At 47.0% G+C, this 26,208-nt stretch overlaps 1 protein-coding gene across 1 annotated transcript in view; it reads right to left on the bottom strand.

Annotated features, from left to right (window-relative positions):
- LOC138282493 (chloride channel protein C-like) overlaps nt 1-26,208 on the bottom strand; it is an 858,631-nt gene that overhangs the window by 706,891 nt on the left and 125,532 nt on the right. The window contains exons 2-3 of the mRNA XM_069220139.1: nt 21,645-21,774; nt 18,328-18,408 (exon numbers count right to left, since the gene is read on the bottom strand). Of these exons, the coding sequence (XP_069076240.1) occupies nt 18,328-18,408; nt 21,645-21,774 (211 nt within the window). The remainder of the gene's footprint in view (nt 1-18,327; nt 18,409-21,644; nt 21,775-26,208) is intronic.

Below are 26,208 nucleotides of genomic sequence, written 5' to 3'. Positions count from 1 at the left end.
ACATGCTAATGCTAATTCGAGGTTAGTTAAGGAATTCACTAAACGGACGCAAATAGACAAATGACTGAATCTATGCTTTGTTGAATAACGCGCTAATGATACTCTGCTAAGATTAACTCATGTTGACGTCGTGCTTTGTTCTAATGTTTATGATTTTTGCTTTGATTAAATCTTATTCGAGTTGTCATATTATAACAGTGTTGATGTGTTTCATGGCTTGAGACTATTAAACTTGCTAGTAGAGTGTAATCAATAGGGAATAAATATCATAAATCTTACAGAATATTGTGTGGTGTTTCATGACTGAGAGGTCTTGGTGTGATTTGATTCTTACTTATGCCATTATCCAAATTGAATCGATTTGTTATAGTGAATATTGATGATGGTATTGACCTATTGATTGCTATGTTGATTAATTGTCTCGTCCTGAGGTGTCTTCAATCAGGGTCAAAAGATTGATTGGCCTAAAACGAGTCCCAGACTAATTAATTTATTTATGACGGGACGCGTTATCAGGAGCTATATCCTAACAGTTGCCTCACCCTAATGTTATTTCCCAGTGCGGAGGCAGGGGCAGCGCTACTCTCAAATACACTGTAGTTTCCTCTCTCTAAACCAGAGACTGGAACAGGACAGCTGACAATTGTTCGAGAATGCCCCATTACAAGCTCTGAATGAGGCTTCAGCTAATTCTGTCTATCTCTCATTTTCCACTATATGTATCAGATGTCACATATGAATGTTTGAAAGCAGATGTGCATAGCACTTGGTCCAATTTTGAAAACATATTGTTGCAGGAATTTTGTTTTTTAACTTTATAATTTTCTGAATAACTGTAGGAGGCTGGTCCTCTATGTAGTGTGCAAAACTAGACACACTGTGCAGGGGGTCCAGACAACCACACGTTGGTTTCCAGAGACAAAAATCAAATCACCCAATGCAACAATTTTTGAAGTAGCTGATGGAGGAAGATGGAGGAAAGTGAATTTGAGGGTCCACCTCACAGGAAACACCTTAGGGGGTGGTGCATGCCAGGTGAGGCCACTCCTCCTACCCTTTGTTAGGTTTCCCGCCTTTGCTCCCGCCAAAGGTGGGGGTTTGCAAAGGAGGATGCCAGGTGCTGCTAGCAGCAGGCTTGGGGGTCGATTTTCAAGGGCAGTAAGCCCTTTATAGCTCACCGCCAGCACAGTGCACATTCCTGAGAGAGGGGTGTTGGCTCCTCCACCCAGGAAGAGCATTGTCTTACAAACCGGAGAGGCTGGCCTCTCTCACAAGGTTTGTATGTTGGCTGTCTGGAGGGGGCAGCTGGATAAGACCAGTCAGCAACCATGGCAGGTTAGGTTAGCTTATGCAGGAGGCACCTCTAAGGTGACCCCTGGGTACATTCAAGGATAAATCCAATACTGGCACCAGTTTGGATTTATCATTCTGAGTTTTTTTATACCAAACAACTCAGGGTTCAGAGTATCTATCATGTAGCTGGGTAACTCGTGTTGACCAGTGTCCAGCATATGTATTAAATTGGCTGCTCTCTTCACTGACTATGTCCTAGGTTTGGGAGGGACACAGTGGGGGCATATTGGTCATGCAGCTATGCCCTCACATTTAATATGGAGCACCCTGCCTTAGGGCTGTAAGGCCTGCCAGAGGGGTGACTTACCCATAGTAAATGCAGTGTAGGGTGGACAGGGCACGCAGGCAGTGTGCCATGTCGGGTTTTTAATTTTGGTTTGCACCAGGACACTCAGCTTGCATTAGCATTGCTGGGTGCATCTGGATGCATGTCCCTAGAGGGTGGCACAACCAGTGCTGCTGCCCTCAGAGGCCTATCCCTAGTGCCCCATGCCCTGGGTACATTGGTACCCACGTACTAGGGACTTATAATGTTAGTTAATGGTGTATCCTATTGTGCCAATGCATCACAATAGATTTAGGGAAAGAGATCTGGCTCAGGAAACCTGGTTAGCAAGTCTGGGCACTACAATTTCTAGAACACTTCAACTTCAGGCAAAAAGTGGGGGATAACCATGTCAAAAAGAGGCCTTCTTTCACAATAACCATATAAGGCAAATAACAGGATCCCACAAGGGAGTAACATTACATTCCACAGTTGTTGCAGCAGTGTAGTCAGAAGTGGCAACAGTGCATGAACACATTTACAAACATAATTGTGCATCAGGGGTTGATAGAAGGGAAGAAAGGGAGGTGGGGGAGCAGTGACCGATGCACGTTGTGGTCGGGCCTGGCATGTCCCATGCAAGCAACATAAGTCCAATCAGCAACGTGGGAATATACACTGTAGGTTAACCATTTAGTCAGAAGAGGTGGGCTCCAAAGTCAATAAGTATGCATGAAGCAGTTGCAAAATATCTTTGCGACAAGAGGTGGGGGCTGCAGCGAGGCATATATATCACCGGTGGAATCACAGTAGACTAGGCTGCTCAGCCAAGCATCTCCATTTGGGCAGTATTTGCTGCCCCACTGTAATGCAATCTTCTGCTTAGCTAGCAGTACGGCTATCGCTGTGAACCTGTGGACTCCCCTTATCCAAGCAAGGCCAGGAGTGGGTCAGAAACCAGGTCAAGGCCTACCATTAAGGAAAGACTGGAAAATACCTCACACCAGAAAATCTCTATGTGGCTGCATGTCCAAGTCAGATATGCAAAGTCTGCATTGTCTGCGTGACACTTCGAGCAATTGACAGGTCTCAAAGGGTTATCCATGCCAATGCGCAAGGTGTAGATTATGCTCTGTGGAGATACTTGTATGGTAAGAGCTTGTGTCTGTGATTCACAGAAACTAGATTTGTGTGCAGCAATAGTACCAGATCGTGTCCAATAGGGGACGTCCCATATTTTGTTTCTTGGTCTCCCGTAGTTTTTCATCCCTGGTGCGGTAGAAAATGGTTCCTCTTGCCGTCCGTTATCATCAACGACAATGGGGTGACCTCCTCCAGGGCTAATGGGTAGGTAGGGAACTGGGCCCACAGCATGCTATGTATGTGCCGCAGAACAAAAAGATTGATGTGGGTAGCATTGGTGAACCTTGCTTCATCTATATGTGAGAACAAGTCTCAAAATGTTTACATATTGTATCATGCCAATGTGTGCTAAACTAGTTTCTCCTGTGTAATGGGAAACCATTGGTTATCTGCCAATGGCAGGGAGGGAGAATAGAGCATGCCACTCCCAAGCAGCCAGGCAAACTTTCTCCATGCCCAACTGGTAGTCGCAAGTGTTTGTATGTCACTGTGGTTCAGGGCAAGCCCTTTGGGAGATGGAAGCAAAAGGGCAGAGGGTCTGCATGGTCCCTTTCTGGAAAGAACGCATTCCGCATGATACTAGTGATGGACATAGTGACTTTGCTCTGCCGGGTAGTATAGTTGGAGGTAAGGAACACCAAACCACCGTGCTCATAGGGTATTACCAGAGTATTCCAGCTAATACAGGCTAGCAACCAGCCCAAATGAACCGCAGTAATAGGCCAGGTAAGTAGTGAAGAATGTGTTTGTGAGGGGGATGGGGATGTTGAGAAAGAGGAACAAGAATTGGGGGAGTACAACCATCTCAATGATGGGGATGTGGACGGCAATAGAGGGTGGGAGACGGATCCACCTATCAATTTGGGAAGTGAGTTAGTCGATGGCAGGCCATAGTTTAAGCATATACCTGACCGAGCCTTCACACCATTTTAGGGGAAAGTCACCTAGGATCAGAGCTGTGGCGTCTGTAAGAGGAAAGAGTTTGGATTTGTTCCAGTTTAACGTGTGGCCAGAAAAGCCACCAAATCTAGTAATTTCTTGGATGAGTGGGGAGAGATAGTCTGCAGGGTGCCGAATGAATAGCAGGACATCATCAGAGTATAGGGACAATAGTAAGGCGCCAGGTTTGAAATGTATACCCCGTTGGAGATGTTTCTCCTGTAAATGCTTGACCAATGGTTCATTGCCATGATGTAAAGTAGTGGGGATAGGGAGCAGCCCTGCCTGGTCCCCCAGAAATGGGAAAGAGGGGATATAATGGAGTCATTGGCCCTGATGTGCATGACCAGCTGAGTACAGTAGCATTACCAATGCAATGAAACCCCGGGAAATTCCCAGTTTGTGGAGTGTCGCATGAAGGAAGTGCCACACCAGGGAGTTGAACACCTTCTCAGCATTCAGGAGGGCAATAGCCACTGGTACATCAGGGGAGACACTGTGTAGCACTGAACACAGCACAGAGATTCAACGAGGTGGAGCAGTGGGGGATGAAGCCAGACTGAGTGAGCGAAGTGATCTGCTCCAGGAGAAGTGACAGCCGATTGGCAAGGACCTTGGCAAGTATTTTGTTGTTGAAGTTCAATAGCGACAGTGGGTGATAGGCACAGTTGAGTGGGTCTTTGCCAGGTCTCAGCAAGAGGGTAATATCTCCTTCTTTCAGTGTATGCGGGTGAAAACCCGACTCCAGGGATTCAGCATACATCACCAGTAAGTATGGCACGAGTAGGCTCTTGTTATTCTTGTAGAAGGACCCAGTGAGCCCATCGAGGCCGGGGCTTTAGACCCGTCAAGGGAATTGATATCCTGAACAATCTCCTCACTTGATATTTGTTCACTGAGAAATTGCCTCTGGGCATCTGTAAGCCACATCATTGCAGGCTCTGAATGGTAGTTTGTGAGTGCTGCATTGGCACGGGAAGTATGGGAGCATTACAGGCTAGTGTACTATCTAAGCAGCTCTGTATGAATTTTTTATTTTCATGACTCAGGACCTTACTGGTGCAAGATGCCCTGGTATGTAATTGCTGCCCCTGGGTGGGCAGAGAAGTCTTTCCAGTGTGTGGCCCGGATACTCACCCTCCCCACAGCATCTGGCTCTGGCATATTTCCCCAGATAGGACACCTCTTGCTTGGCTATCTCAGAGTATTCCTCTAAGAGAGTAGCCTGACAGAAAAGCTGGGGCTTGTGACAGTCTTGGGTGCTAGCTCAGTCCACGTCCACCAGTTTAGCCTCCACTCGGGCCAAGCCTTTGTGCAAGTTGCGCAAAATCCCTACGTGTTTGGCTATACAAACCCCTAGGATATAAGGCATGAAGGCATCCCAAAGGGTGGCCTGTCTAGGTACCGAACCCACACTGAGTTTAAAGCACTGTTGCACGGAGTTATGCAGTTCGGAATGAAACACCTCATCATACAGTGCAGAGCTGGGAAAGCGTCATTGACATTTGAGACCATCACCAAAGGGTATCCTCAAGATCATTCAGATTTGGGAGTGGTCAGACAGTGTGCATGAGAGATGGGTTACACTGCCAAGCTATGGAGTAGCAGTCGCCCAGATGAGCCTAAAGTCTATATGGGACCAAGTGTGTGTGGTAAAGAGTAAAATGTGTAGCTCAGCATGGTGTTGTGCAGCCTATACCATGTATCCTTAAGGAGATATGTGTCACAGAGTTCCCTATGCACCTGTAGGGAACAGTGTTTGGAACTTGGCACTCTGGTAGTGGTGTCCAGTAAGGGATCTATGGTTAAATTGAAGTCTCCCCCTATAACATTTATGATCCACATCTAGTAGGCCCAAGGTAGAACTGAAGTCCTGAAAGTCCTGAAAGAATTGTGGGGAATCGACATTTGGAGCGTAGATGTTCACTAACAGGATATGCTGGCCCGCCATGGTGCCAGCCACCACCATGTACCTGCCTTCATCATCATGAATGCTGTCCTCAGGGTGAAAGTGGAGATCCTTACGTATTAACGTTCAGACATTCACGCTGTAGTGTGAAAAGTATCTGTGGGAACCCCAAGCAGATGCAAGGGTGGGGACTGCTTGTGGCGGAAGATGTGTCTCCTGGAGAAATTAAATCTTAGTGCCATGTTGTGCTAGGTAATTGAGGAACTGCTTGCATTTACGCGGATTGTTGAGGCCTCTAATGTTCCACAAGAGGAACGTCAGTTCAGCCACTGATCCCCTACCACTACGTGTTTGAATCAGCTGGGAGTGATTTCATGGTATCAGAGCATCGGTCATTGATATGGGCTCCTTCCTGTGCAATAAATCTGTTGACAAAAACAATCCTACTAATCCTTCCCGCCTCCTCCTACACTGAGTGCCAAACCGCACAGCGACCCCTCAAACAGATAATGAAAACCTAAAACAATATCAACAATAACAACCCAACAATCTCCATAGTGGCATACACCAGAGGGGGGGGGCAGCACTACAGTAGGAGAGTCCCGTGAACATGACTATCTTGATCGTGGGTGTGGTGAAATGGGTCTTCAGAGGACCGCAGATGCAGTCCAATAGGTACCTCAGCCAGGTGGGCCTCTTCACATCTCATCAGGCAAGGGAAGGAGGTGTTGCGCAACTGGGCACATAGCTTATGGAGTGTGCCAATCATCAATCCATGGGGAAAAGATCCATGCTTGCTGAGGCTTATAGGTCCAGGGGGAAAGGCTCAAGTGTGGCACGGATCGGTCCTTGCTGAACTGCTTGCAAAAGGCCAATGCGCCAGCTGGTGAGTCGAACAGGTGGGTTTTGCCATTAACATAAACTCTGAGCTTGGCAGGATAGAGTATGCCGTACCTTTAGCTCAATTTCCATGGCGAGCCTTGGCATCTGGAAATTTGTGTCATGCCTCCTGCACCGTTATTGTGATGTTCAGTAAAAGGAAGATGGCAGCACCTTGGTAGCGCAAAAGGTCTTCTTCAAGAGCCAGCCTATGGGTGGTGTTGGGGTCCTGAAAGTTGAGTAGACAGGCTATAATGGGACACAGCAGTTCTCCAGGTACGGAGCATCATTGTGCGGGCTCGATCACAAAAGTGGATGTTAATTCACGCTGGCCTTAGAGCCTCCGACCTGTGTCATTCAACAGCAACATGCTGCAGCAGCCCACTGTTTTCAACAACGGCCAACTGGCATATCCCTCTACGCTGAAGATATGGTGGTGTACATCAGGCGTCCCACAACACATTAAGGAATATGTCCTGTATGAGCGCCACTCCGGCCTCAGCATCAGCTGGGACAAGTGGCTGATTTCACCACTGTTCCCCTACCCAGTGCTGTTCCCTCTGGAGTACCCACTTGAATGGTGTTCTGATGCAGTGACATATTTGGGGGTGTGAATACACAAAGATCCAGAGGTGGTGATTTGCGAAGATTATGGTAAGGCCTTATCGAAACTGGAGAATCAAGTGGATAGATGGATCAGGATGCCACTATCTCTTGCAGATAGAGTGGCAGTACTGAAAATTATAGTTCTACCGTGATTTCTCTACCTATTATATTCCCATACCGCTTCCCAGTCATTTTTCAAAATGTTAAAAACGCAGCTGATCAAACTGACCTGGGCAGACAAACAATCCCGGATAAGATGGAATATTCTGACAATGATGTACGCACAAGACGGCTTTGCAGGGCCTGATTTTAACCTTTACTATCTCTGCGCAAGCTCACTATGCCTATTATTGGTATCAACCCCATGGTTATGTTCCTCATTTAGCAGCTGAAGCTGAGGGTGCACACCCCATTCCACTGTATCATACTTTACCACGAAATAAACACAATTAACTGTACAGAAGTGGCATAGTGGGCAATGGGATCTAGAGCACACAGGATACCTTTTTATGACCCAGTGCTTCCAATAGGACATCATCTGGCACTTTTAGTCATGCAGGAGTCGGGGGCACTGGCACTCCTGAAAATGGTGGGAATCATTAAATGCTTCTGGCACCTCCTGATCTAAAATATATACAGAATGCAACACCACTTTTTACCTTTTACTACCACTTCTTCACACTTGCCATAAGAGACTTTTATCCCACCTTTACAGCCAAACCCCCAGTGCTGGTTCTCTGCAAACATTGCTAACTAGCTCTAGCCAGGAGCAGCTCCTTCACAATGGTAGAGGAGCGTAGCCCCACTGGCTTAGAGCCAGCAGCAGAAAAATGAAATTATATTTGAATATTGTTTTCATTTTCTGCTGCTGGCTTAGCCAGCAGGTGGACGGGGGGGCGCAGCTGGGCCACGGGAGGTGAGATGAGGAATTGTGTGCATTAAGTGAGCATGTGTGTTTAGATGGCCTAAGACAGCCATCCAAACACACATGCCCACTTAGGTTTCTTCAGCCCGGCTATGTACATAACCGGACTGGAGAAACTGCACAGGCCCCGGGGTTGTGTCTGAGCTGCAGCCACTGCCGCTCAGACCAATCCTGACACTGCTTACATGCTATGTTTAGCATGTAAGCAGCACCAGGATTGCTGGGGAGTGTCTTCTGGTGTCCCACCAGAACAGGAAAGGAGGACAAGCGAGGTGGCAGGAAAGGAGGACATGATAGGCGGCAGGAGAGGACGGCGGCGGCGACGACAAACTGTAAGTTTTTTTATTTTTAATTAATTTATTCCCCATCCACATCATCCCCCCGGCCCTCCCTTGATATCTGCAGCAGCTGCCGCTGGCTCTAGCCACTAACATTTGGTCACTAAGTTGTATGAGGCCACGAGGGCAGACACCCCACCATTAGAGGACTAATGCGCTGACGCGCTGGAACGCCTGTTTGATCTCACCCCTGACGCCTGATGACTGGGTATTCTGTTGCACATTTACTGTACTTCTCACCTCAAACTGCAATTTGCATATTATACATTTTAAATATTGCCATCAGATGTATTACATACCTTCTAGGCTACACCATTATGGGCTCAGGGAGGACGCATGCTGCGTCTGCTGTGGTCAGGCGGATGCAGACTTCCTACACCTTGCTTGGGATTGTGCACACATTCGAAGAGTCTTGGAGTGGGTGGTGACTGACCTATGTGATATGACAGCAGATTCTGTTGAGTGCACAATCCAAATGTGCCTGTTAGGTTTGGTTAAGTCACTTCAGTCACAGGATTGTGGATTTGTGGCCTTGGCACTTTTACCGGCTAAGAGGCAGGTGGCCCTGCATTGGGGACATCACTGGTACCCTACACGGGGGCAATCAGTGCAGGACATGGCATATTGTAGGGATACCCTGGAGACTTATGCGGAGGAACTGCCAGCTGCTTCCCGCCCAGAGATATTTGGGTTCCTTCCACTGCACACCTGCTAGAACATCATGATATCATCCCATCTACTCCGCAGACAAGGGATTGAAACACCTAAGCTATTATAAATTGTTTTCCATGCGTACTGGATCTGTATGCACATGACTGCACTCTAAGCTTGGTGACTATGTTCTGCTGATGACATAGTGTTGCTTTTCTTTTTTGTTGTATTGTTTATCCTAAGCTGCAAAATTCATTAAAAAAATGTTTTAAGTGGACATGAAGCTTTGAGAGTCAAAACTTTCTGAGAGCAGACATTTAACAAATGTGCTCATGCGGCCCATGTCTGTGGATTCCGACATGCTTAGGATGCAGAGATTATTACACGTGACCTCGTTTCCAAATCTTTGATTTTGATGGCCACAGTTTTTAAGAGACGTTCAACCCTTTCCAGCCACTTGGTAGTTGTTGATACACCGTCCTCTAGGTTGGACTTATGCTCCTCCATGCCTTCTATTCTGGTATTCTGGCTGACAATGCACTCCTCCGTGCGGTCATGTCGGTTTCTGAGCATATCAAAGCGGTCATCTATAGAATGGAGGCCTGTGTGGAGTTCCGCCATTATCTCCTCAGTTTCTGCCATCTGGTCAGTCATCGTGAGACCTGTCGCATTGATCCCAGTCTCAGTGAGGGTATCTCGCAGTTCAGAGTCCCGGGGCCACTAGAATGGCAGCTTACGCTGTTTGGGATTGCTGTGTACCATATTATGTCTGAACCAGGACAAAGTAGCGCTTAGGAGATTTGGTGCAGGTTTTTCAGTTCTGGCGGGTCGCAGCTAGGTGTGTCTGTGCAGGCAAGCAGCAGAGCACAGCGTGATCAAACAGTGACAGGCCCAGCAATATATGGCAGGCCCATGCTCAGGAAAAGGAAGCCAGTGGTGCGATGTACACTCAGCAGTACAGCGCTAGGTGTGTAGCCATTGTTTCAAGGCATGGGGGTGCTAAGGTGGCAATGCTCCCTGAGCGTGGGTCTTCTCCCATATGGGCCGGGGAATGTGACTGGACAGCCTCTCATCTGGCAGCATCATGGGGATGGTGTATGTCACTCATATAAGAGCCAATGTGTCCTTGGTAGTCAGCTCTGCATGGGTGTCCAGAAAGTACAGTGGAGAGCAGTGAGTAGTATGCAAGTGGGTGTTGGGTTGCTGCTGATCAAGCCTTGCTGCAGGCCTTGGCAAGGCGTTTCCAGCAATTCTTCAGGGTCATGAGGGTAGTGCACACTATTCATACAGGAGCAGATGTTGCCCTAGCAGCAAGGTTTTGTGTGAGTGTTCCAGAATTAAAGCGGGGAGCGGTGAGTAGGCTGCAGGCTTGTGTGGGGATGTCGACTGCACCTTAGTGCAAGGCCTGAGGAGGGTGTCTCCAGCACTTTCTGGAGTTTGCAGACTTTTCATCATGGCTCCCCGATGTCGCGGCCAGGCCCGCCTTTCAGGTCCGGTCTCCTCTCATCAGAGGGGTCATCAAGATAAAGCCTGCGGTGACGGCAGACCACGGCAGCTCAGCAGCCACGTACCTTAGGCTCGCCCACAGCCCCTGTTGACACAGGGCCTCCAGGGAGCCGGCCAGGCCGCCGCACACACACGATGGATCGCTGCAATATTGGTGGTGCATTGCCAACAATCCCCTGCCGAGACCTTCAGCAGTCTTCAATAGTCGGGGACTGCATCTTTGATGGCTGTAGATGTAGGCAAATCGACCCAGAACACAGGACTTAGGGGCTATACTAGCCGGAGCCTCAATACTGTATTGCCATCTTGGTCACCAGCATGGCCCCGCCCCTTGTTGCAGATGTTTTAACTTGATGTTCCTTATGTAATACATGGAACCTGCAAACCCTGTATAAAGCCTATCTCTAGTTTACTTATTAAAGGTGACTTGTAACATCCATAGTTACCCATAATAAAGAAATAACATAGTTGCTCAACTGTAATAATTCATTACAGTTGAGCTCTGATGATAGAATGCCTTCAGTGAGAGTCAGCAGCTGAGGGGAATGGCAAGTTACAGAGTAAATTTAAAACTGTAGTTTAAAACATGAAACAAAGCATGGCTTTTCCGTCTTCTGGTCTGTTTATTAAGGTGAACAGTGATAAGCAAATCTTAGATATTTATGGCAACATATTTATTTTTCCAGGCCTTAGGTAGTTATATAAAAGATTGAATCTGTGTGCATGTCTCTATATATTCTGTACTACGAAGTTTTTTTTTTAATCTGACTTGTTTCAAACTGATTTCATTGTCTTTCTATAACATTTATTTTTATTTATTTTTAAGAGTTTTCTATAGCGCTAGCAAGACCGAGAGGGTAACAGAGCGCTTTACAGCATGACAGGAAGTAAACATAAGAATAAACATGATAAACATAAGAATAAACATAAGAAACACAACAAGACAAGAGTCATTTTGTACAATGGGGGTACAAGTGGGTTCTCACGGATAGAAGGGTGGCAGTTCGGGGAAGGGGGGGTGGAGAGGGAGAGACCCTTATTACTGAGAGGGGTGGTTTAGGAGGAATTCTTTCAGTAGTTTCTTAAAGGACAGGTGGGAGGTGTTAGATCTGATGTGGATGGGTAAGGAGTTCCATATTCTCGGAGCGTTGTTAGAGAATGAGCATGATCGAGTTTTTTGCTTGTTGGGTTTCGGAAGGAGGAGGAGGAGACAGTTTGTGCTTCTCAGAGATCTGGTTTGACCAGCTTTCACTAGCTTGTTAGCGAGGTATTCAGGTTTTCCAGTGTGAAGGGCTTTGTGTGTCAGGCAGGCAGTGCGGAACAGGCAGCGGGCCTCAATCGAGAGCCATTTCAGGTTCTTCAGGGCTGGGGAGATATGGTCAAATTTGTTAGTTCCTGTCACTAGTCTAGCTGCTGCATGAAGAGTGGACCTCATAGGGGCGAGTCGGGATTTGGCCGTGCCAGTGAGGATAGAGATCCCATAGTCTAGTCTTGAGAGTGCCAGTGCTTGAGTGGCCTGTTTGAGGTCATCGTGGGGTATGAAGGATTTGATTTTGTGAAGAAGTTTAAGGCTGCGGAAGGCATTATTAGCGTTTGACTTAATATGGTCCTGCAAGGTCAGGTTAGAGTCCAGAGAGATTCCCAGGGATTTGACCGTGGTAGATGGGGAGAGAGTGCAATTAAGGGCGTCAATAGATTTTAGCCATTCTTGCAGTTGAGGAAGCTGGTTAGATTTCGAGAGGAGGAGTATTTCCGTCTTTTCATGATTGAGTTTGAGGTGGTTATGAGAGAGCCAGCAAAGGGCTTCTTTAAGGGTATTGTTCAGGTGGTGGATGTCATCTAAGGAAGATAGTTCAATATAGAGTTGCGTGTCATCCGCATAAAGGTGGAAGGGGATATTAGCTCGGGTGAGGATAGTGGTAAGAGGGTCCATGTAGATGTTGAAGAGGGTTGGAGAGAGGACAGAACCCTGGGGGACCCCTCTGGTAATGGGGGAGGTGGGCGAGGTCGAGTTTAGAAGCTTTACTAGTTGTGTACGGTTTTGTAGGAAGGAGGAAAACCAGCGGAGGACAGTGCCTTCAATGCCTACTCTCTTTTGGAGGGAGTCGAGAAGGAGTTTATGGTCGACAGTGTCAAAGGCTGCTGTAAGATCAAGGAGAATGAGTAGGCAGGGTCTGTCAGAGTCAAGAGAGATGAGGAGGTCATCTACAATGTTGAGGATGGCGGATTCAGTGCTGCAGCCTTTCCTGAAGCCAGATTGAAGAGGGTTTAGGAGGCTGTTGGAGTCAATATGTTGGGTTAATTGTTGGAGAGCACATTTTTCGAGAATTTTGGCCAGGAAGGGAAGGTTGGAGACAGGTCTGTAGTTGTGGAGGTTGTTCGGGTCTGCTCCTGGTTTCTTCAAAATTGGCGTGATTTGGCCTAGTTTTAGGCAGTCAGGGAACACGCCAGTCTGAAGGGAGCTATTGATGATCATTGTCCAAGTAGGGGAGAGGGACTGGTGGAGTTTTTTTGCCAAGGAGGAAGGGAGGGGGTCAGCTAGGTGGGAGGAGGTTTTGGAGGAGGACATGAGTTTGGAGATGTCCGATACCAGGAGGGGTTGGAAAGAACTCCAGTTGGCAGGGGCCGGCCGATGCGACCGGATGGGGAGAGTGATCTCGGTTAGGGGGGAAGAGTTGTCAGAGGGGTATAGAGTGGGGGTAAGATTGACAGTGGATGGGAGGAGGGGCACAATGTTGGGGGGAGAGTCCCTTGCTAAAGAACGTTCAATCTCAGTGATTTTATCGTTGAAGAAGTTGGCAAAGTTAACGCAGGTGGTCTCAGTGGTGGGTAAGGGGTTGGGAGTAGGTTTGGTCGTTTGTTGTTTAATGATGTTAAAGAGCTCTTTCGGACGGTTTTTGGCTCTGTCAAGGGTATTCTGGAAGAAGGATCTTTTTTCATTATATATGTGTTTTTTGTACCTTCTCCGTGCACATCTGAGCTGATCTAAGTGGGTGGAGGAGGGGTCAGATCTCCAAAGTCTTTCCGTGGCTCTGAGTTGTCTTCTCTCAGAGTTGAGATCATTGTTGAACCAAGCTCTAGATGGGATATTTCGCAGTTTTTTCAGTTTTAGAGGGGCAAGCTGATCCAATATGGTAGTTATAGTTGAATTGTAGTGGGTGGTTAAGTCCGTCGTGGAGAGGATGGTCGAGGGGGGGGGAAGAAGAGAGGTGATTTTTTCTTCAAGGGTAGATAAGGGGATTTGGCTGACATTTCTTTTCCAACTAAAGGATTTTTGGGGATGGGGAGTGGGTTGGGGGATAAAGTTGAGATGGAAAAGGATGATGTGATGATCTGACCAGTCGACAGGAAGGATGTCAACGACCTTGAGGGAATCTTTATGTGCTATGATCGCATCTAGTATAGCACCTTTGCTGTGGGTTTGGCCCTTGCAGTGTTGAGAAAGGTTGTTGCTGTGAAGGAGGTCATGTAGGGATTGAATGAGTGCATTGTTCTCATCATTCCAGCGAAGGTTGAGATCGCCCAAGATGATAAAGTTGGGGTCAGAGAGGGAGCAGTGAGTTATTAGGTCAGCTAGGTGATCCGCAAAAGGTTGGGTATTACCCGGGGGGTGGTAGAGAAGGTGGAAGGACACCTTAGAGTTGGCGTTGGTCTTCAAGGAGGCGTTCAAGTGTTCACAGGAATTGAAAATGAGAGTTTCTTTGAAATCAATTTCTATGGTATTTTTGTGAATGATGGCAATACCTCCCCCCCGTCGGTTCTTTATCTCTTTGTTGTAGATAGAGTAGCCGGGAGGGACAAGGGTGTCCAGGATTGGTTGAGAGAGTTCGGTTAGCCAGGTCTCTGTGATGAAGGCAATGTCAATGTTATGGCTGAGGATAGCGTCAGCAAGATCCGTAGCGTGCTTGACTGCTGATCTACAGTTGATGAGCATGCAGTTGGTGCGAGGATGGATCTTAGGCTCGGGATTGGAAGGGAGAGGGGGGATAATGACGAGTTGGGCAGGGAGTCTGGGAGAGGGAGGTTGTATATGCTGTCTCCTGAGACCGGTGATGACTGGAATGTTAGAGGGGGGGGTGGTGTGGGGAGGGGGGGGTTATAGGAGAGAGCGAGAATGGTGGCTTCCTTATGGGATAGAGGAGGGCTGGTTCTTCTAGGTCTCGGGGTGTTACGAGGAAGGGGAATAGAGGGCCAGTGGATGTACTGGGAAGAGTTGTTGGCCGATAGAAGCAAGAGTGACTGGGTCGGCACAGGGGGGAACAGTGAGTCAAGGCTTCTCGCTAGTTTGTTAATGCCTTGAGTGATGAGTTTTAGTTGGGATTCAAGGTTGGAGAGCCGTGAATTAATGTTGGTGGAGGGAGAGAAATTAGGGGTGAAGGAGTGGGAGGAAAAATTCTTCTTAGGAAGGGGCTGGGGGGATTGATTACGATGGGATATAGGATCATTGGGCAGAAGGTTAAGGGAGGCTGTTGAGGAGTGGGAGGAGTTAGAGTCGGAGTAAGGGTAAGGTGGGAAAGGGGAGGCAGGCTTGGTAAGAAAGTTACTACAGGTCAACAAGTTGGGTCTAGAGGAGATCCGGGGGAGAGGGTGGGAATGAGGGGCGATAGAGGGGGGGGAGTCGAAGGGGGGTTCGGGGAGAGGAGAGGTGATGTGGGGGAGGATCAGGGGAGTAGAGGAGGAGGAGACAGGGAGGGCGTAGTAACTGGGGGTATTGAGGTTGCGGGGGTAAGAGGCATGATTAAGGGGAAAGTGGGGATGGATGGGACAGACAGGGTGGGGTTGACGGCACTGGGAGCCGGGGGGGTGCAAGGGGTGGTGGTAAGGGGAGTAATGGGGGTGGGGAGGGGTTTCAAAGGGCTGGGGGTGGATTGGGGGGGAGGGAGTGTGGACTTAAGGGCAGGGAATAAGGATTCAAAGGCACGGAGGTTGGAGTCATTTGCTTGAATCATGATGGTTCCATTTCTGAAGATGGAGATGATGAGATTTCCCTGGAAAGCCGGGGAGCTGGAGATAGAGAGTTTGCAACCGTAAGGGATATTAGTAGACTTGAAGGGGTGGAGGTGAGTAGTGAGGAGGGTGTTCCATTTAGCCGGGCGTCTAGTGAAGAAGATGAGATCAGTCTTTTTCGGGCCTTTATGAGCAGTAAAATAGGTGTCCACGAGAAGCAGCTCCGGATATTGCCTGGAAAGTTTGCGTTTGAAGTTTTTCAGCGCAGAGGGGGAGAGGTGATTAGGGGGGGAAATGGAGAAGGAGTTGGGCCCATGGGGTTTGAGGAAGGGGGAAATGGAAGAGGAGTTGTATCCTGTGGGGGGCGACATCAGGAGGATGAGGACAACAGGAGGGCTACCCCAGGTTAGGGGTCTTCAGCGTCGGCACAGATGGTTGATGGGCAGCTCCTCATGGGTGAAGACCGGAGATGGGGGCACCTCCAAGGCTGGGCCAGGGAAGGGGCTTTAGTAGACCAGCCCAGGTTGGGGGCCTTTAGGGGCGGTGTAGTCAGGCGGCTCTTCGCGGGTCAGAGTCGGGGGAGGAGATTCCTTAACCGTTGGAGCCAGAGATGAGACTCCGGGAGGTGGGAGTCCGGTCCTGCCTTAGACCCAGGCTGTTCAGGGCGGGCAGAACGCCCGTAGCCCGGCAGTGGGATCAGGGACGCAGAAGAATGCCCAATTGCCGTCTCAGTACATAAGGCGGTCGGGTAGGATCCCACGAGCATGAGCTGGCGAAAACAGCTCCTCAGAGGACGGGGCGAGAGCGGAGACTTAGACCAGTCTGACTCACCCGGCGGGACCAAAAACACTGAAAAGGATGCCCTCAGCTGCCAAAGAGCAAAGACAGATCAACTGCGGAGGGAGGCAAGGCTCTGGGAGAGCGGAGATCAGGTCCAGCATCAGTCTCATCCAGTGGGAGCAAAGATGGTGAGAAATGGTCACCAGAGGGAAGGAGGAGAATCAAGACTTACATAAAAAAAAAAAAAAAAAAAAAGAATGATCCCAACCCTCAAGAGCTTCTCGAGGTGCGTCCGTCGTGGCGGCCATCTTGTTAAAGCTGCCAGGATCAGCAGTGAAAATCATATACCCAGGGGGGGGCACCCCAAAGGGCAAGGGGCTGACAGAGGGCCGGAAGGAGAGGCAGCTCGAAGTTGAAGGGAAACAGCGCCAGGGCGATATCGAGATTACAAGCCCGAAGGAGCAGCCTTCCTCTCTGGCTGCCAGGAGAAGATGCAGAGCAGTCCTCCGCCCTCCCCTGAACGGCGGCTCACGGAGACCCGCGGCGGGTCTTCCACACCACCAGGACTCAGGGCCAGCAACAGCTTCAGTGCCCTGCTGGATCCAGGGACCTACGGCCCCAAGCAAAGGGGTGCCACCCCAGGACTGAAAGGACTGGAGATCCGGAGAGGCTTTCCCAGAAAACCGAGCCCTCCCTCTGGCCGTACCAGGGACAAAGGACTGTACCTGAATCACTCCCCGATGTTCAACTGTGTCTGGTGCCTACCTCGGCCAGATGGATGGAAGCTGCGTGCGAATGTCGGGTCCCGGCACAATCCCGGATGACCGACTGCTCCAGGAGAGGACGCTTCCTCACGTTTCCTCTGATGCGATCCGAAACTTCGGAACGGCGCACGAGGACCAGGCTCAACGTCGGGGGCGCTGCTCTCTTCGCTGCAGGAGACCGGGCTCTCCGTCGGGAGCGCTGCTCCCCTTGTCATAGGAGACCGGGCTCTCTGTCGGGAGCGCTGTTCCCCACGTCACGGGGACCGGGCTCACCGTCGGGAGCGCTGTTCCCCTCGTCGCGGGAGACCGGGCTCACTGTCTGGAGCACTGCTCCCTTCGCCGCGGGGTCCGGGCTCACCGTCGGGAGCGCTGTTCGCCTCGTCGTGGGGACCGGGCTCACCGTCGGGAGCGCTGTTCCCCTCGTCGCGGGAGACCGGGCTCTCTGTCTGGAGCACTGCTCCCTTCGCCGCGGGGACCGGGCTCACCGTCGGGAGCGCTGTTCGCCTCGTCGCGGGGACCGGGCTCACCGTCGGGAGCGCTGTTCGCCTCGTCGCGGGGACCGGGCTCACCGTCGGGAGCGCTGTTCCCCCCGTCGCGGGAGACCGGGCTCTCCGTCGGGAGCGCTGCTCCCCTCGCCGCGGGGGACCGGGCTCGACCGTCGGGCGCGCTGATTCCCTCGTCGCGGGAGACCAGGCTCACTGACGGGAGCGCTGCTCTCGGGATCTCCGTCGGGAGCGATGAAGCTGAGAAACGGACGCCGGTCAGGGGAAAAATCGGGATTTACACAAAAGAGTGATCCCGTCCCTCAGGAGCTCCTCGAGGAGCATCCGTCGCGGCGGCCATTTTGGGCCATTTTTTTAACAAATATTTAACTGATTTTTGCTGTGTTAAATTATGTACTATAAATTGGTTCTAATTGTATTCTTCATGTTTATAAACATCCCATCTATTTCATACAAAAGAGCACCACAGCAATGATGCATGTGATTTGTGGAAATGGTTGCAATGTGACAATGTATTATAAGGAATATAATAAACCCTTTTTGGTACATTTTAAGGATATTACAAGTCACCTCGAAATTCAATTACCTTATATAGGAACTCAGCCTTTGCCCAATACCGTTATGATGTCTGACGGGTGTACTTTGTGCCCTATATAACATATTAGAACACACAAATGTTGATACCCTTCAAACCCTCTCAATTTCACCCTCATTCCAAACACTTCAATGAACTCTGCTTTAAATTAACACTTCCATCCTTTTCAGGATGTACCCCAGCAACTGCAGTATAGAGCAGTCGCCCCCACAGGAAAGACTTACCACAACAAGTCCAGAAGAAACTGCAATCATGCCCAATCCAGTCCCTAGTATGAAGATCCAGGTCATGTGAAAGTTACCATTCTGTCAGTAACATAAAGTACATTATATTTCATTAGCATATGATTTGAAAAAAACCAGAATGCCACCAAGCAATAATTCAGCTACTAACTATGCACGTCCTTTAAAATCTATACACGATCATTCATTGTCTTGGTCTCAGATTATTTTATAATGCACTACATTTGTTTACAGATTAGAGGCCCAAAGCAATAGAAGAAAAGAGATGTTGGGGCCAAGTTGCAGAAAAACAATCCGACATAGAGATTATTGTTTTAACATCTTCCTATCCTGCACTCAAATCAAGTTAGTAGGGCTAGCACTGGGTTACTTGTCATGTGCGGTTATCAAGTAACCTATAACATAGCAAACACTGTGATATAAAGAAATCTTTATCACTAAAACACTAAAATACAAAACGTATTGATTTAATTTCTAAAGTTCTCTTCAACCTACCTATTGTAGTGCAATCATCAGAATATTAAATTAAATACAATCAAAAGCTTTCTCTGCATCAATTGAAGCTAAGGCCAAATGCACCTCTTCTTGTAGTGTATCACAATATTGTGATCGAAATAGAGACCTGCTCATATATCATGTGTGAAATATCGACTACTAGAATATTCAAGATAAATTATGATTAATGCTGATATAACAATATTTCGGATGTCAATATTGTGATTACAGTATATTTGCAGGTCAATATTTCAACTCTGATATTGTGGTAGAATTGTGGGAGGAATCGTCCTCCATCCCCGTCAGCTAACCCCTCTTCTCATTCCTCACCCTCTGTGCACAGTACTGTGTAAGCCCCCTCTTCTACAGCGCTCATTGCTTTGCAGCTAGCTGTGCTTTTCTCTATGCCTAACACATAGTTACAGTATTGCACCTCTGGAGAAAATACCACTCGAAAAAAACATACTTTCAATGGTGATAAAGTCGGAAATAATTTTTGCTGACAAAAATGACAGTTTCAGCACGAGGCATTATCTTTTCAGCATTGAAATCATTTTTAAAAACTTTAAAGTCTGAAATTTTCTGACATGTCTCTATTACATGTCCTCCAGAAAAGTATTTTTTTTTAAGCTGAATACAAATATCACGTCAGAAATGCAGCTTTTGAAGCGTCAAATAAGTGCTCTTAAAACCGCACACCTTAATGCCAGTGCGAATGAGCCTATGTAATCATTAATATGCCCAAGAGTCAACTAAAGTCTCAAATGTCATAGACTTAAAATGTTCAGGTGACATTTTTTTGTGCTCTGAAATGATCACAAGGTGATATCTTGTAGCTCTAGGAAACACTCAAATCAAAAGTCCTAACTATAAGCCTGATATATCAAGTTGTTTTGTGATCGCAGACCTTATGTATTGCAAAACCACAGGGATTGCGACGTAAAACGGCTTTTAGTTTTGTAATAAAGCCATTTTGAGTTGGAAATGCTTTTCTGACTGGAACAAATGGGTCTAGAGACATATAGCGAATTGCAATTAGGAAGGGTTGTAAAAGGTACAGACCCTCCGAATTATGGTTTAGTATCGTGTCTATCAATGGTGTGCAACTGCAATTGAGCAGTCACTGACACCTCAAAGCAGTTGTTACGTGATTTGCAAAGGGGCATGTGTCACTTGTGACACCCACCCCCTTGTGAAAGGTGTCGGGTGACCTCGGGTGGGGGGTGGGGTGGTTGGGGAGTAGGCAGGGAGCCAGGGGATCCCTGTGTTAGTAGCCAATGAAAACGGGGCCTCAAAGAGCGAACTGCCTAGTTATTATTCATTAGGCAGGTTATTCCGCAACCACCCGAAGCTGGAGATTTAGTGATGCGACCTATTAGTAAATAGAGACAGGCCACAAAAATCAGTGCACGATTAGCGACACTTTTTTCAGCTGCTGCTTAGTGAACTGAGTCTGCAGCTGTAGCTTGAAAACACTTCTGAGCTCTTGTTTTACTTTCTTGCCAGTGGAGCAGCTACAGGAGTGAAGTCACAGTCTGCTATCACCATTTGCATTCCTGAACATTCAGGGCACGTCCAAAATTTAGGAATTGTTATTTCCTAATTGCAAATCATACTGAATCCCAATTAGGAAATCACAATTCCTAATGTGAGAAACATACAGGTCTTAATAGCGATTCATAAAGGAGTCCCAATTGACCTACCTCATAAATATTAATGAGGTAGGTTGCAATTTGGGACCCAATAGGAATCTCTGCCATCACAAAAAGGGTGGCTTGCTGAGGTCAGCCGACCAACAGGTCTGTGCTTGCTTCTTAATAAAGCAATTTTTTTCTTAAATTAGAAGAAAATTAAACTTCAACATTTCATTTTTTAGGAATAGGCTGCTGTCCCAATGGGACTACTTCCCATTTGCACATGGTTACAACCACCCTTGAGGTTGTGGTAAAAAATGAATGTTTTACAACTGTAATTCGGTCACATAACATTCATTCATAGCACAGAAATTCGTTATTTGGAAGGGATGCCCTTAACACGCTCCTTCCAAATACCAAATCAATAAACACAAATTGCGATTTGGTAACTTACTGAATCACAATTTGTGTTTGGTACATATCAATAAACCTTTTTGCTGTCGGTGAGAGCCCAATTTCATGAATCGGGCCATTACTGACAGCAAAAATGCTTTTATACATATGCTCCCCAATTAGCGCCTGGTCTTGGCAATGGTGAGTCATTATCTCCTTAAAAGTCAAGGTCTCCTATCTCCAAGAGCCCAAGGAAAAGGATGGGGACATGCTTCATGGCCCTTTCATTCTTCTAAATATCGTTTCATTCGTAACCACACGCAGACAGATAGATAGGCACAAATAATATTTGTGGTGTATGGGAGGAGGTGATAAACATAGTCACTCCTCTTGTCTCTCTGCCAAATCTTGATTTCTCTCTCTCTAGCTCAGGCAGACCCTAATTCTGCTCTCAGTGTCAGCCCAATTTCTATCCCATTCCCACCTCTGTACTCTCAGGCCCCACTTCTGCACCAGGCACCCAGAGATGATTCAGACTGTAGATTGCATGTCGCAAGCAATCATTTAATCATAACATCCATGTGCCCAGGTTAGAGACCAAAGAAAACAAAAATCAGAAAACATGATCTTCCAACAAAGTGTCACCTTGGTCAAATCAAGATATTATTTATGTTATTAGTTTTCCTTGCCAGTTCAGATGTCCATTTGACAGACATTTGCTACTGTCATTAACCTTCAAAGCAAAGCTGGTGGAAGTCTGCCACATATGATACTCACCTGAATATATGTTTCAACAAACTCCCATTTTATTTTGAAAATATAATCAATTATTTGATGTGTAAGGAAACCAAAGGTTCCCACCACTGTTCCAATGAGTCCCATCATCAGCCACCGGTCCCAATCTGATCTATAGATAATAAAAATAAACATGTTTCATTATACTGCAATGCTTGAAAGAATGCCAAGCATATGTCTTTTTTGTAACTCATTATAGTGATTACATAAAGAAGCAACTCTTTCATTAGCTGTCACAAACATTTCCCTAGACCAATTTATAAGAGCAGAACAGATATACTGAAAAATGTTGACATATCTGACCTCGTGTTGAAAGAGGAGATTGGCATTAGAGCAACTGAGTACTTTAGTCTGTCGCCCTAACGGACATCCTGTCCACCAAATTTAGAGAAGTCCATCGGCCTCATGGATATCTTTAAACAGTGTCAGGAACCACTATCACAGACCTCCCTAAAAATACAGGAAAATTTTGGCGAATAGCTCAGTCAAACATCAGGGCCGGACACCAAACTTTTCCAAACTTTTACTTTTTTGAAAAACAAACCCCCAAAGTAGGGTTTGTTTTTGAAAAATGTAAAATGAATGGCCCCATCACCATGGAAGTTTTCTCCCATGATGTTGGTGTCGTTTTTTATTTTCATTGTCCTGGGCAGAAACAATAACATCTGACTGCTCGGACGTTCGGATGTCTTATCTCTGACTGCCATACTCTGTCAGACTGTTGGAGCAATATGTCGGCAACAATGCTGGAGTACTTTCTCCAACATATTGTTGGTCCATCATGACTTATAGCGGACAAGTATACCAAAGGTTTGGCAAAGAGGGCACTCTGTTGCTGTTGCGAAGGAGAACTCTCTCCACCAAACTCTAAATCCGACCCTAAAATTGGCTACAAAAAGTAAAAAATCAAAAATTCAAAAGTGACAAATGAGCATCTATCATCTTCAGAGCCAAATGAAAAGAACTACCTCACAGCAGACATCAGGGTAAACGTAAAGATTAACAAAGAATCCGTCAAGTCATGATGTGGGAAGTATACAAACATCAAAGTGAGAAAATTCTGAGGGAAGCAGCCAAGAAAAAGAGATTGGTAATACGCATTAGAAGCACTAATCAATACATTTAATACAGAACCAAATACTATGTACGGGCACAGACTATTAAAAGGCAAACATAAATCACGTTATGTATACTAAAAGGACAGAATGGTACTATTTCAGGATTAGACACTGACATGAATTACGTGACTGGACAGGACAGTGAAAAATGTATACTCGGAGGCTAATGCTTAGGATTTGCAAACATTTCTGACTGTCGCAGCATTCTCAAGGAAATCCATAAGTACACTTAGAAACCTGTGACTGTAACTGATAGCAAGAGAGGACACGCATGTGAACATTTCCATTTTTGGAAATGTAGCAATCCTGCATTTCCACATCAACACATGACGCACTAAAGTGCATTTTCATAATTTAATTCTGTTTTCTTTCTCCAAAGAGAAAATGTTTTTCTCCTTGGAAAATTCTACTTTTCTTCACCCTACAAATGTATGGATTGTTCACCCTTCACACGTCTCACCTTGAAAAATAATAGGCTTCTGCCCTTGACATATGTAACTTCATGATTGATTTCAGTGTGGGAAATGACCTGCAAGAATGTGTGATTACTCAGAAAGTTGTTCACCACATTTTGCAGATGTCACCACCGTGGAACACCTACAATCTACTTCTTCCTATTGGAACATCCACAGTCTACTTCTTCATATGAGCAGATATACCTAGCTGTAATAGTTTGTCATTTTACAATTAATCCAAACAGCAAAGATACAAAAGAGCAAATCACAGCATTTTTGATTCTGGGACTCAGGAACAGTATTTTGCTCTCGTAAAGACTGCTATTTATGCTTTTAAGTTTGCCTAAGATGTGCATGTAGTTTTGTTAAACAGGCCATTGATAAGAAAGAGGTCACAAAACACTCTACTTCATGAATAATAATGAGTCAGGAGGTATTTTGCAATCCCAGCTAATGGGTCAGGAGCCTAAGCATTATTGCACATTTACAAACATTTTAAATGCAGTGCCATGTTGTTGTCCCATCTTGTACATTGCACATTTAGCCTGATTGTGCAAAAAAAGGCAACTCATTCTGAAGCTGGAACTATACTGGGGGGGTGAAATATTCCGTTCTACTGGCAGAATTGGTAGCATATTGGAGACTCCATGTTACTCTTGTAAAGCGGATTTCCAGTAAATTCCACGTGGCAGAATGTTTTCTTGCACCCAGGACAGAAAGTCGGCAAGCATGAGCATGATTTGGCATCCTCTGTCATGATTTTAGGACACTAGGAGGACATCTGGCGAGATTTTTTTAACCATGCAGTTGCGGGCAGACAGAAGGCTGCCACTCGTGTAGAAAATCTACTAGATCGCCAGAAAAATCTACTTGAGGAGCTGTGACCTAGCGTACATTGTGCAGCTTGCGCTGATTTTTCAGCGCACAACGCGCACCCAGTGGTAAATCACAGCACAATGTGCCTATTTTCACCCGTTGCGGAAACTCCTGAGAATCTTGAAGAGTTTTGTGTAACTTCGCGAAATTCCATGGAATCAAATTCTGTGAGTTCCCCACACTCCTAGTTGGCACAACAAACAAGAACTGCAGATTCATTGAAGTCAGCCTTTTACAATAGCTTGTTTCATCTCTGTTTCAAGGAGTTTACAAATTCCTCCACTAGAACGGCCTGTTAGTTAATGTCTATTGGGTGTTTCGTTTTGATCATATTGCGTTGAAAACAATTGCATAAAAATAGCACGTAAAATTATAACATTTAGCAATACATGCTACAACTGATGAGACTGTGGAGTGCTAGTCCTTTGAAAAGACCAATTGCACTTATAATATCTTGATGCTAGCCAGCTCTTTTTTGCATTAATCATGTGTTAGACTTCCATAAGTTTTTAAGAGTATCTGTTTTTTCACACAGTACAAAAAAGTTTCCAAGCAGAGAAAACATCAGACAAACATGGGGAGGCACCTTTGAGTACTGTCTGCTTATCCACAAACTCATGCACAATAATTCCGAAAGGACAAAACAGTTACCCCTCCAACCCAGCCTAGGTGTCTAGATCCTGGAGCAGTGCCCCACCATCTCTGAGCCATCAAAAAGGGTCAAGACATGTTTGATGTTTTGTGATTTTTGTTGTTAACACATGTCGGACATCTCCCCTTTCTTTCATTTATGTCCTACTCGAAGATTGCAAGTCACAGGCCTACTGACTGAATAAGGTAGCATGAGGAAGGAGGAGTGGCCAATGCTCATGAATGACAGTCTGCAAGCAGGATCTCTCTGTCTGACGCCTTTTTGGCATGTTCAGACAGCTCAGTTCCTTGTTCTGTTAGCCTTACCAGAACACTTTAGAAGGCATCTCTGTGTGAGGCAGCCCACGCTGCATGATTGGAAGGGTAGTGACAGATACCACAGGCCAGAGGACCCTGATGGACTGATGGTCTGCCTTGTCCATCCTATCGTGATTCTGTCCTTTTTTTTGTAAAGAACATCATCAGGTTTCAGACCTACCAACTCACACAATGCCAGTGTGTCACATGATATGGGCTCCTCTCAAACAGTCACCGACAAGGAGCCAATATCACATGGTGGTATACAACGTGAATTGGAAACCCCTGCAGACAGGGTTTACAACTCATGTTGTGTGGAGTCTGAGCACGACTGATCTCCACTGGGGTTTTATAATTTTCACAGGACACCAGCAGTAGCTATGAAGCCTTGGTTTGTGTGTTTTTAGGGGCGGTTAAACTTGCTGTGTTGGTAATAGGCTCAGGGTAACACCCTCTCCCCAAGACTCTCCCCTTCCGGGTCTCTCCTCTCACATTTTTAGGGTCCAGCACACAAAGCGCTCTGTCCCTTGTGTAATCTCTCTATGGGCTTTTAACCATGCCCACATCACACCCATCAGTTTAGTTGGTTTGTGGGCTTGCCTTGTAAAACTCTCTTGATTTCATTAGTGAAAGGCATGCATACGTCATGCCTTTTCAGGTGTTTAGCCCTCCTCGAGCGCACTGGACAACTACTGAAAACATAAGCAGACTCTGGGCCTCATTATGACCCTGGCGGGCGGCGGAGGCCGCCCGCCAGGATCCCGCCCTCCATTATACCGCTCCGCGGTCTGAAGACCGCGGAGGGTATTATGAGTTTTTCCCTGGGCTGGCGGGCGGTCTCCAAAAGACCGCCCGCCAGCCCAGGGAAAAACTCCCTTCCCACGAGGATGCCGGCTCGTAATCGAGCCGGCGGAGTGGGAAGGTGCGACGGGTGCAGTGGCACCCGTCGCGTATTTCAGTGTCTGCAAGGCAGACACTGAAATACTTTGCGGGGCCCTCTTACGGGGGCCCCTGCCGTGCCCATGCCATTGGCATGGGCACGGCAGGGGCCCCCAGGGGCCCCGCGACCCCCCCTACCGCCATCCTGTTCATGGCGGCTTTCCCTCCATGAACAGGATGGCGGTAGGGGGGGTCAGAATCCCCTCGGCG

Source organism: Pleurodeles waltl, chromosome 2_2 (genome assembly GCF_031143425.1).
Source record: "Pleurodeles waltl isolate 20211129_DDA chromosome 2_2, aPleWal1.hap1.20221129, whole genome shotgun sequence".
NCBI classification, from domain to species: Eukaryota; Metazoa; Chordata; class Amphibia; order Caudata; family Salamandridae; genus Pleurodeles; species Pleurodeles waltl.
The sequence above is the reverse complement of the archived record's forward strand: the minus strand, read 5'-3'. Positions and strand labels throughout refer to the sequence as shown.